The sequence below is a fragment of the Platalea leucorodia genome (genome assembly GCF_965183815.1).
Source record: "Platalea leucorodia genome assembly, chromosome: 1".
NCBI classification, from domain to species: domain Eukaryota; kingdom Metazoa; phylum Chordata; class Aves; order Pelecaniformes; family Threskiornithidae; genus Platalea; species Platalea leucorodia.
Window position 1 is genome coordinate 43356638 of NC_138823.1, and position 12862 is coordinate 43369499.

Below are 12862 nucleotides of genomic sequence, written 5' to 3' on the forward strand. Positions count from 1 at the left end.
TCTTGTAGATGGACCTCATGACTGTATCACACAGCTACTCTAAATGCCGTGCACGACTTATTCCATAAAGCTCCCTGGTTTGGAGTTGCAACATTACAGAACTTGGTTATTTTTATACGACAGGGCAAGCTGTACCTCACATTTTACTTTGTCTTCTGCTACCCAGATTTGCAATTCTCTGGGCTTCTGAATTGTCATAAAGACGTGTTATAATCCTTGTAGGAAATGCACACGAGATATATAGGAAAATAATTTCAGAATACAGGACAGACTATTTAAAAGCCACTATTTTCCTTTTTGTTTCTAGAATCACAATTTCAATTAATTCCATGACTGCCTTTGAACCAGGAAGCACTAGCAATCATACTGTCTATGATCCGTGGAATTGAACACCACCATTTTCAGCTGAGTGTGTTAGATATTTGTCTCCTTTTCATGGGTTTGTTCCCCCCCCCCCCCCCCCAGTTCTGACCATTATTAGCCTTTCTGTTCAGCTCCATCATTCTAACAGAGCATTGCCATTACATCATTCTTGCAATCCTTTTCTGAGCAATTTAATACGATCAGTTTCCCTTTGCAATACGATATCCTATCTTTGATCCTATAATTGGTTTTTCCCTCCATCAATGCCTATTAATTGATGTCACATGACCTTCAAAGCAGAGACAGACAAATAATCCATCACAAAGTATATATCCAGGGAATATTCAGGTTTTAAGTTTGCAGAATGTTTGCAAGAGGACGCTTTACCTTGTTTTTTATTCATGATTATATTTTCCACATTTATTTCTTCTGAACAGTTTTATGCAATATTCAGTACTTGAAATCTGAGCTGAGATAGATGTGATTTGTCATATACTAAACAACACAATATTTTTTCCATTACATGATTGAAGGAGCATAGCTCTTATAATCAAGAGGATGCTCTGGCAAAGCCACTGGGGTTTTGAAGCTCTCAGAGACACGTAACTGATGAAGATGATTAGAGATTTCACAATATTTTAAATCTTTTCCTTTTTGACTCACACAGGGCTTCTCCAAAGACATCATGCCTAACGTAATTAAAGCTTTGTAAAATTTACTTTTTGGGTGCACATTTAAATTAAATTCTTTATCACTTCCCTGTTGGGAAAAAAAAAAAGGTGCATAAATGATTCTAGTTAAAAGGGTGTGTTCAAAGTATCCTAAAATTCAGCTGAACAGCTTTCTGTCAGGAACTCCAGAAATCCTGCTGCTTGTTGTTTGGAGCATCATTTTGGACTGTGGAAAACACATGGAGTATTGCATTATGTGATTTAAAACTTTCTGTCACCCTCATAGTCCTTAACACAAAATACATTCCATATTTGTTGTGTGTTTATGAACAGTCCTACTTGCAGAGTTTTGTTGCACATTTCGTACTACCTGTGCTAGCGCTTTGGAGAGCAGTTTTAGGGATCCCAATCCCATGATCTGTCAGTTGATGTATCTTTGCATTTTTTGATTCTCTGGATAATAGAATGTGCATGATACACTAGGACTCTCCAAAGACATGCTCTGACAAGCTTACTCTGTAAGTAACCAAGAAACATTGACGACTGGGAGAAAGAGATATATAATTTACAAATTTACTCATTCCACATGAGATCAACAATTGATTCCTATCATCATGGGAATATCAAGGAAAAAAATTCTACTACTGCACTGTCAGTTTGCTTTCGTTTTCCCAGTTATTTTTCAGTGTGTTTGTTCATTGGAGACAGCATGCCAGGACTCCAAGCAGATTCAATAACATTGACACATTCATCTATTTCTCAATTTATTTATTAGAACTAAGGCGTTCTAATTAAATTTATTCTTATTTAAACAGCTCATCCACTGTACTACAAATGCCTGAGACCACTGAAACCCAACAACTGTACCTGATAGCATACTGCTATTTTATCTCTTTTAACAATTTATTCTTTACACTTGCTACATGCAATTAAACTACATCTGTTCTTTCATAGGAGTTGGTCAGAAACATTTTGGGTCAAATAATCATTCTGAATACGATACACATCTGTGCATATATTTGTGTGAGAGCACCTGGAAAATCAGGAATTCACATGCCTTCCTGTCCTCAGTGTGTAATAAATGTATCTCTGAGATCAAAATTAAGCTTGCTATTTCAAAACAATATGCGAACTGCTTACAGCACATAACCTGTTGTTCTTTTTACTGCACTATATGACAAAGGACATTTGTCTAGGACCAGGATCTTGGGCGAGTTTAAAAGTTCATTTACTCCTGCTTGTTGGAAAGCTGAATTCACAGCTTGTCCTCCTTGTGATATCATGCTCATGCCTCCAGCCTGCTGCTACAGTGGGAGAACATGAGCAAAGCTGCTGCATTCTTCTGAATAGCCTTAGTAAGAACAAAGAAAGGGAGAGTAAAAAGAAACTGGATTTATTAGCTGAACCAACTAGAGAAGATATGAAGGTATTTATGGAGATATTTGTGAATCCCAACATGCTCTTTATATCAGACCCACTATTCTGATTTCCTTAGAATGCCACTAAAACTGTAAAATGCTGTAAGCAATGTGGCAAAGAGAAAGTTTCATGCACAGTAAGCAATGCTCAAATAGTATTAACTTCTTCATACGAAGCAACAAAAACAGGGACACAAATAGCTAAGGGGAAAATATAAGCACTAACCCAAAGCCAATCCAAAATATGAACAAACATTTAGAAAGCCATTGGAGTGGAAGCCCAGTATGATGGATATGGTACTATGGTACCTAGGATAGCAGACTATGAGGGACAACCATGACTGACACATGAGAACACTAATTTCTCCTAGCATGATGCTCAGTCACTGAAATTAGGCAATCTTAACCAGGAATACATGATGTTTGGGAAATTACAAGTTGGATGTAGCAGAGGTCTGCTTTATGGAATGACGCTTGCCAAAATTCAGCCAGCTGGTGTGGTTGCTCCATGCATAGATTCTGCCTCTGTTGACCTCTTCAGTTTATGTCGATGGCTTAGGAAGCTCCTTTTGTTGCTCAGTGTGTTTCCTGCCTGTTTTCTGATAAAGCAGCTGCTTTCTTGTCTTTAACAAGTGCCATTTATCTTTTCATTTACTCCCTGTAAAGTTCCTAAATTGCTTTAGCTTGTTATTTAAATTAAAAATTCAGCCTGGATCATGTCATTATGATGAAGCTTTGACAACATTTTCTAAATGTAGTTTTGCCATTGTTTTCAGAATGTTTATTGCAGCCATTGAAAAGTATTTCTGAGCTTTACAAAACTGCCTTGAATTGCAAGCTATTTCTCTCATCTCACTGGCTAGAAGCTGCACTTCATGCCAATCAACAGAATTTGCAGTGACTTAGCCTAGAAAGTCAGGACAGAATCTGAACATTAAAAAGATGCCTCAGATGAATCCTCTCAAAGCAGCAGGATGCGTGTCAGGTGTACAAGTAGTCATGACTGTGTTAGGGTTGATTGTAATACTGACCATGTATATGCTATTGCTTCAGGGTTCATCACACTGATATGAGTGAATGCATTCTCCTGTGATTTACGATTATCCAGAAAAATCCTCTGCCTGCTGGCCTGAGAGACAGAACTATTTTGGGGGAGAGTGGAGACTGCTTTACGGAGACCGAAATAAAGGAAAGAAAAGCCCACTTATGTCTTCTGGGAATATTGTCCAATCCTTCAACTTCTGCATTCTCAAATAGTTGTATATTGCCTTTTGTATAAACTGCAACTCAGGAATCTTTAGAGAATTAGAAAAGATGCAAGACGAGCTGTTGAATGCAATAAATTACACAAAAGGGACCATTTTTCTCCATGATACATACAGTTGAAGGCACTGAAAATTCAAAGAGAACACTGCAGCTGTCTGTAGTAGAACAGGACTACCAGCAAAAGATGACCCAAGATCTAAAGTTGTATCACTCCATCTTTGTAAATACATACATCATTTGGACCAACCAAACTAATATTCCATATCTATATCTACATCTATATCTATATATATATATCTTTTGGCTAGAGAGGAATGTCATGATAAGCTCTGTGTAGTACTGTATATTTATGACTTACAATGAATTCGTCTGTTGCTCTGGGTAGAAAGCACACATATCCTGGGGTTTGTGGAGAAAGCAGAAGCTCATCACTTTTGCCCTTTGAGCCATAAATCACAACAGTCCTTTTACACTCTTGTGGCTCTGGAGAATCTCCATCTGTTTTAACCTGCGCTCTCCACTGTTGTGCTAAACAAAATAAAAATGTCACATTTTTAGTATCAATGGCAGAGAGTAATGGATGTTTTTGTAATTATCCCAACAAAGAATGTAAAGATTACTATGAACTTACATCACATTTTGTAAAAATAGACAAACAATAGACATTCCTTCTCTTGAAGATAATTATAACAAATAAGACTTGATAAACATAAGACAACTGTTGAAGTGGATATGCAAGCAGAAATTAACACCAAGGAAACAGGAAAAGGAATATTTGGTGAGGTTTTTGCATTCTTTATAACAAAATAGTTGCTTTAATTGCAGTAATTAATTTATTAAATTTCCGTTCTTAAAGTGTTCATATGTAACATGAAAAACAAAAACTAACATTTTAAAAGACCTGTATGTGATCCATTTGTAACAACTGCTGGCTAATACACAACTAGTTAAACAATGAAACTTAAACCTATTTTCTCAGATTTTTCTAACCTAATTTGTCATGTTCAGTCTGCTCCTTTGTCAGTTCAGATCATATTCATTAGGGTTGAGTCCAAAATTTAGGGAATTCCAAATAAGTGTTTGCACTGACCTCAGCTCATGGCTTGGGCCTTTCAGAGATTCTTTTTGGTAGGTGACCTGTACTTATAACATTTGAAGTCCAGAATGCAACCACGAAGCTACAGAAAACCATTCCAGGTGTGGAAAAAATACTGTTTTAGATGGACGGTATCGCTTAGAAAGTTACTTAACTGCTTGAATGTGAATATTCCCCTGAATTCAAATGAATTATTTCTAGAAAAGACACTTGATCCTGCACGGCAAAGGGAACTTAACAGTGGAAGGAAATCAAAAGCCTATGTTTAGACCGTGACCAGTACTGTGATAATATAATTTGCTAATCGGATTAATATAAAGGAGAACTATTTCATGATTTTGTGTAAGCCTACAATGCAATGTGCTGATAAAACAAATTTAGAATAGTTTAATTCAGAAATAAATTGGATGTGATTCTTTTTATTACAGTGCTATGCACTTTTTTCATACCTTTCGTTTTCCTCCACCTGCTTGGAGATGGAGATTGGGTGAAAACCTGATCTGTTTTTCTTGATTTATGATTTTTCCCCTCTTTTTCACATTGTTTTCTTCAGCTAATTCTGGTTTCTTCCTTGTTATAGAAGCTTTTTCTGCATTACATCTGACTGTTCCCTCACTCTTCTGGGCTCAGCTACAAAACAGCAGGCAAATACGCATCTCACAGTCAGTCTGCTGAGTAACACACGAGCTGAAAGGATCCTTCCATCTGAACTCTCTTTTGAGGTCATTTCCAGAAATGAGTCAGATGTAGTACGTGGAGGATCCACACTTTGTCTAATGAGGAACTTTTGTTGTTTGATATATGTGCCAGCCTTGAATTTTATCTCCTTGTGCCAGGTTGGCATGTGGTACCCTTCAGGGTACCTTCACTTGGTGAAATCAAGCATCATTTGAGCTTCTGCTGTTCCTGAACACTCCGAGGGTTTATGAGCAGATTCAAATTTTTACAAAGACTCCCAACATAGCCCTAAACCTCTTATCCTCTCCAACAGTGCCCCATTTTGAAGGCTGTCCCAGGAACACAGCAGAGGGGAAATTAAGATAATTTTGCATCACTGTGTTTCCCAGGTGAGTTTTTTTTTTCTCTCTGTAATATCCCTCTGCTTCAGGAGAGAGCAAGCCCCAAGTTAAGAGAAAGCACAGATGCATAACTGCCTGTTCCTTGCTCAAAGAGGCAGCATGTTTAGAGAAGGTATTTCAGGCAAGGTGATATATTTTAATTAATATCCATGATTGTGTTTTTAATTATTATTTCAGAAGAAAGGCTAAGACACCGGTTGGGAGTGTTCCAGGAAATAAATCAGTGGTTAACAGATTTAAGGCCTCAGCATCTGTGCCTGTTTGTTCTCCTACATTTACTTTTAATGCTTCTACAATTTGGTAACTGAGTTAACCCAGACTGACTGCATTTTCTGTCAGTTCAGCACATTCATTTAACCTGTTCATGCCAGAATAAGAAAAAAATATTTTGTCTAATATTATGTTCACTTAGATGCCTATGTGGTAAGGATGGCTACACCAGACAGGAGACTGATGCCAAATACCTATTGCGTTCAGTGATTTCTATATCTCTTTTCAAGATATTCTGAAGTCCTCAGTAAGTTCTGAAAATCAGATAGCTGGGCTTGAGTAGGTCATCTTCTGTATTTCATATGCGTGGCCACCTTAAAAAAGAGACCTTTCCCCTGATACTACTGAACTGCATTAACTTCCTTTCAGAGTGACTAGTGTGTTCATGCATTATTGTACTTTTAGCTTATTAATAAAGCTATTGCCATTTTTTTTGAGACACGAGTATGATGACTGCTAAAATGAATGGTGGGGGGGAAACAGACTTCTGTGAAAAAAAATCTCAGAATTCTTTCTGTTCTAAAATAATACAACCAAGGATCTGATTTCACATTACAGGGATGTATCCAGAGATATGTTAGAAGCAGGGGCCCTTTTCCTTCCAGAAAGTCTTTTAACCACTGGTTTGGAACCTGAATGATGCTTGCAGCAAAACTGTGAAAATCAAACCTGCAATGACTCCTGCACATAGCAAACTGGGCAAGGTAAAACATAAAGTCAACATTTTGTAATATAATTCAGAAAACTGAAAAAAAGAAGGCTTTTTATCTGTTTTTAAAATATGAACAATTTATATGTTTTTAGAGGATTGCCACCATTGTTTTTACAATATATTATTTTAGTTTTTTTACTCTGCTCGTTTTTGGTCTTAAGACCTAGAATGGCATTCACACTTTGCTAGCTGTAGGAGCAGGTTGCTTACTTCCCAGAGATTGTAGAAATTTGTGTTGCCTTGAGGCAGAGCAGTCAGTCTGCTTATTTTATTTTCTTAGGAAATTCAGCCTCCACCTGGCAATATATACTGTCATAGCTTTTTAGAAGCAGGACCAACCCATTTACAATTTGAGAATTCTGTGATTATTCTTACCCCATTAGCAAATACTGGCAAGGTAGGGAATAATATAAAAACAAAGGAAGTAATGGGAGAATTTACTGCATATTTTCTCTTTTCTTATTAATTTTCTGCATGCCTTAATACCAACAACCTTGCACAACATGAGAGCCAACCTAGAAATATCTATTAACTGAACTCTGTTCATCCATTTTGAACCGTATCTTATGCACCGCCCACAAAGGTCCACAGTACCACAGAGCACCCTACAGGAACCACGTTACAGGATCCCAGCTCCTTTTAACTGACTGCAGTGTGGACAACATTGGAATACACTATGTCTTGTCTCCTTGCTTTGAGAGAAAATATTTTATGTGCTATTACGATACTTCATCTATTTTGAGGCAGGAAAAGAAAAGAGAAAATAGAAGGAGAAAGTAGTAAAATTTCCCTGCAATGTAGGAAACATTTAGAGAGTGATGTAAAGTTCCATTCTCCCTCAAAACAACTTGTCATTTGAGAGCTGAGAGCAGCTATCCACCTTCCCTACCAAGGCAAACCCTTTCGTCTTTTTCTCTTGCATCAAACATACGAGGTGGAATCAAGAGAATACAAATAAATCTGTTCTTATGCTTGATTTGCCAGAGCCTCTCTGTAATCTACAGATGTACAAAAGCTGCTGGGAAAACTTGATACGGGCATGCTGCATTTTGGCAGAATCCATAGCCATCAGCAGTGTTCACAGGGATCTGGGATTTACACTTCATTAAAGCTGGCATAATGCCAACCTGGCTGAAGAAGGACTGAGAACCCTCAAGTAACCTGCTTAGCAATGATGGCTTTTAAACTCTCTTTCTGGCTAGGTGGTTGAACATCTTACTAGCTTTATCTAAAGAGAACAAGATTTCTGACCTTCAGAGTGACTTACTGCTTGGTTTTGTAACCTTTGTAATATACCTTACCTAGGCACATTGATCTTATTCTGATAATCACTAAACACCACTGAATTATGCCAATCAACTTTTTATGACTTTCCCTGAAGCCCACTTGCAGAGTGCAGCTCATATAGAATATGACCACAGGAATGCATAAAACATTGGCTCCCTAACATCAGTACTGCTGCTTTCCTCTTATTCAGTAAATGGAAATATTTATATGGAAAGTTTTCGCTTCCACTGTGAGTGGGACTGCTTATCGCTACTATCTGCTCTACCATGTGAAATCTTCACTGCTACAGCTGCCGGGAGAATTTAAGGCAATTACTTTTTCTTCCAAGACTCTGCATCTCTGGAATTTTCTCTTATCAGCTCTAACCCTGGTACTGTGTCATGATGGATTGACACAGAACTGAGTACAAGACACCTTTCCAAACCTCTTGTGATTGTTACCCTCCTATAAAGCTCAATCTTTTCACATGCAAGGTCTATGAGATAACCAGTACAACACCACAAATTAAACTGTGAACAATCCTGAGATCAGTCCTGCTCATCATCTTTTTTACATAAGGTATAAAAGCATGATCTCTCACCTATCTCAGTTCCTCACTGGACTGAGCCCTCGGGTAAAGACAAGATGGCTAAAGAACGATTCAAGCTAAGCTGATGCATAGCTAATTGGCAGAATAGTTCCTAAAAATGTTCTTTTCCTTTATATCTTCATTAGTCAGAACGTCTGATCTCAACCTAAGAAATCAGCTCACACTCTTTGGGTCCTCCTGGACATCTTGACAGTGTGACATTTCACAAACTGATTAAGAATAAGCCACTCCTTTCTCCTCATAATCAATATATGGCGTCTAACCGCTCTTGACATGCACAGGCTCTCAGCAGTCTGTGCATCTGTGCCTGCTTATTATAGCACAATAAAGAATGAAGCTGCACTGGAAAAAAAACTTAGATTAGTAGTAAAATATAGTCTATTTTCTGAACATAAGGTGAAATAGATATTATGGCTGCATCTCTGAACTGTGCACTTAGCAGAATGCAGAATCCAATTCCAAGTCACTCTTGTGAAAATCAAATTTCTCTGTGGGAAAGCCTTCACTTGCCTGAGTTAATCAGTCTCCTCTTGTCAAAGTTATGATGCCATGGAACAATAAAGCTGTTGGCTAAACTGTTTGATTGTATGCAAATTATTTAATTTTCACTGAAACTGGAATTAGATCCAGAGATCGGGACTCATCCTACAGAAGGCAAGTCACTGTTTCCAGAGTCAAATGTAGATGTTACTTTTTTCACTTGAGTTTCTCCCATACAGTTCCCAGACACAGTTACACACAATACACATTTACAGTTAAGTGTTCATAAAGATACCTTTGTCAGTCTGTTTTCTGGTTAGGGAGAAACACAGAGATGTATCTCAAATTTTATACAGTTGGGAGGTGCTAGTGTATTACAGTGATGGGGCTGTCTTTGTAGGTATAAAAATAGAGAGCTGGGTGGGTAGTTTTTTATTAAAATCTTTTTACTAATTCAAGCAGATTTAGTCAACTGAATGCATATACTACATTTAGCTTCACTAGCAGATTTGGAGTTTAAGCCTGCATTATTTCTGGCTACTTCAGGAATACCCTGATGGATTTTGACCTGAAAATGCTTCCACTGACACTTCACAACACATTTTTCAACTTGATGATGTTTGCTAGGGGACCTGTTCCCATGTATTAAATGACAGTGACATTGGGATAAACAAAATAACACTTGAATCTTTTCTCAGAGGAATTCCTGGCTGATTTCAGGACAGAATAGTAGAAATACGAAGAAAATCAGAAATGGTTTATGAGCAGCATGTTTTTCTCAATTACCTATAAAGGCCTAGTCCTTTCTGTTGACCTCTGCCAGCCAATTCGTCTTCATTTTCTCTCACAGCTGATAGTTTACATATATGATGAGGTCACTTGCTCACATACTTGTCACTTAACACTGATTTGCAGATTAAATTCAAACAGCAAAAACAATGGTGTAGAAAACAACTCTTACCTTTAAGGAATGCCTTCTTTGAATTGCCATCCTCTAAAATATGAAGAGGGAAAAAAAATGTGAACAAGCTTTATTATCACTTTTCTTCTTAAGTTATGGTCTTATTCAGGAGGATTCTTCAGTAATAACTAGGCATTAAGTATATACTATATTTTATAACACAAATTTTCTTTAACAAAATACTTACTATTGGCAGTTAGCTCCCACTCAGTTTTCCCATCACCTTGATATTCATCTAGCCATCTTTCATTGCAAAAACAAAAATAATAAGATTAATAACAATTGTCAGTATATTGCAAGTAATCTGACAGTTACCTTCTCTCTCCTACAGTATTTTTTTTATACTTTTTTATCAAATTATGCCTTGAAACTACTTCCTAGATCAAATTTTCTTTTATACATTCATCAGAGTTGGCCTTATTCTTATTAGAAGAATTTGGCTCACTCTGCTCCAGTCAAATAGGAATTTTCATGGTAGCTATATGAAGTACTACAGTACTATATGAAATACATTATATGAAACACTGTTTACAGAATCAGAGACTCCACTGTACATTTGGGGGGGGGGGGTATATAACCTGCAGTAGATAGTTACATTCATTGTACTTAAAATTATATATAACCCCCGCAAGTCTGGAAGTTTCTAAAGCTTCTGCAGATCTGCAGCAATGAACTGAACTTCTCTTTTTAGTTTCCTTTTCTTTTGTACTGATGAATTTAAGGATCTTTCCTGCAATACCATCTCACTACAAACACATATCTATACTCCTTCAGTTGATCCCCCTTGCTGATATAATAACACTTTACAGCCTTTAACAAGCTCACTTATTTAAAAATAAATAAATATGTGCTCACTATCAACTTCTGTTCTATTTGCTCCGTGTTGATGTTGCATTTGTTTAAACTCAAGAGTCCATAATATATTTCATTTATTGTATATAACAAAAGTCTATGAATAAATCTCATATACTTGAAGTCTAAACTCCACTGTATTTCAACTATTGTTGCAATAAATAGCTTGATTAACTTCTGTGAGCTTTCTCCTCATTCCCTCCTAAGAAAAAAAAGATCACTAGCAGTTTCTAAAAATAGAACGTAAACTTTGACACATTGGCAGCACAATTACACTGCAGGCAAACAATGACAGGACTCCTCTACTTCTATACATAATGTATCTAATATTTTTCTCAGAGCTTAATAATTTTTTTTGACAAGGCATTTTTATAGAGAGCCCAAGTGTCTTCATTAAGTACCCTTCCCTTTTGAGAAGTCTCATAAAATCGTGTAATTAAAGAAACAATTGTCTCATTCATCTACTCTTCCAATAACCATCTTTAACACACACCAAAGAAATTAAAAAGCCTAATAGCCAAAAAGGAAAACTAAACCAAGAACCTGATCATCGGAAGAGTAGTTCTGAGAGGAGTAAATCGTTCTTAGCTAGTCATTTCCAGGAATCTTGCAAACTGAAACCTTGTTTTTTTGTAAACAGGTAGGATTCCTATAGGAGGAGTGCTGTCTTTACCGCACCTCTAAAGAATTTCAAGACTTTAAGGCACAGTTCCCAAAATAACATGGAAACTATTTCAGCCATGTAACCCAAGCTCATAAATTCCAGAAACCACATACTACAGAATATAATTAGCTGGATCTAAATTACAATTCTTCAAATTATTTCTATTATTTCTATTGTATTAAATATACACACAAATCCTTACTTCCGTCTATTGACTTATTTTATGGGTTTTTTTCTGTTATAGCCATATGATTCAACTCAATGACTGCTGAAAGTTCAGGTTGCAGTTGCCTAAGGTAATAAAAAAATTTGGAAAAATAGGCTGTTTAGTAATTGTTAGAACTGAGAAAGTCGAGCATTTTCCAATTTTGCCCATGGCAGCAAAATTCTAGACCTAGTAAGACAGACAAGTAGAGATGTACTAAATGAAAGGAAATATTGTACCTCTCCTTTAAGAGAAGAGTTAAACATCTTTCCAAAGATCTCCAGGATGTATATAAGGTTTTTGGTGACTGAGAAAGAGAAACTGACCAAAATCAGTACAGCTAGATCTTTACACGTAGTACTTTTTAAAAGATTGAGAAATGAAAGCTTATTTATTTTCATGTGGTCTCTGTATAATTTAGATAAAAGAAAGATCAATGCACCTTTTCTCCTATGCAAAATTTAGTTTGGGGTATTAAGCTGTGACTCCCTCCTATACCAATACAGCAACTTTGTTCTTTGTCTTCAATGGCAAAATTTTGCGTCTCTTGTATGTTGAAAAACTTGGGCATTGCTCATATATCTAGGCTATGTGCACATGCCTGTTCTGCAATTTTTTCCTTAGGTTGCTGGCAGTGTAACAAATCCTTTTTCTCCATGAATGGCATACCTATTACAAGGAAATACAACCTCCTGAGCTTCCTTTCCTTCTTTATGTTTGATGACAATCTTATCCAGGAACCATCCATTGCCTGTATTGAAATGACAAAAGTTTATCATGTGAAATAATGTACTTTTTTTTAAATAAACTTAAAGAAAAAAGCCCAGATTATCTTTTTGTAGCAGAAACACAGGTCATATTAAGACAGAGCTCAGCTAAATAGATAAGATACATTAACAGAATGAAAGCTTTATTATTCTGTGTCTCTCGCAAGAGGTACAATGTTAAT

The 12862-nt window shown here is 36.6% G+C and overlaps 1 protein-coding gene across 1 annotated transcript in view; it reads right to left on the reverse strand.

Annotated features, from left to right (window-relative positions):
- Positions 1-12862, reverse strand: part of RP1 (RP1 axonemal microtubule associated) — a gene marked incomplete at both ends in the record, with an annotated part of 184872 nt that overhangs the window by 76773 nt on the left and 95237 nt on the right. The window contains 4 exons of the mRNA XM_082316016.1: positions 4077-4246; positions 10193-10225; positions 10380-10435; positions 12583-12664. Of these exons, the coding sequence (XP_082172142.1) occupies positions 4077-4246; positions 10193-10225; positions 10380-10435; positions 12583-12664 (341 nt within the window). The remainder of the gene's footprint in view (positions 1-4076; positions 4247-10192; positions 10226-10379; positions 10436-12582; positions 12665-12862) is intronic.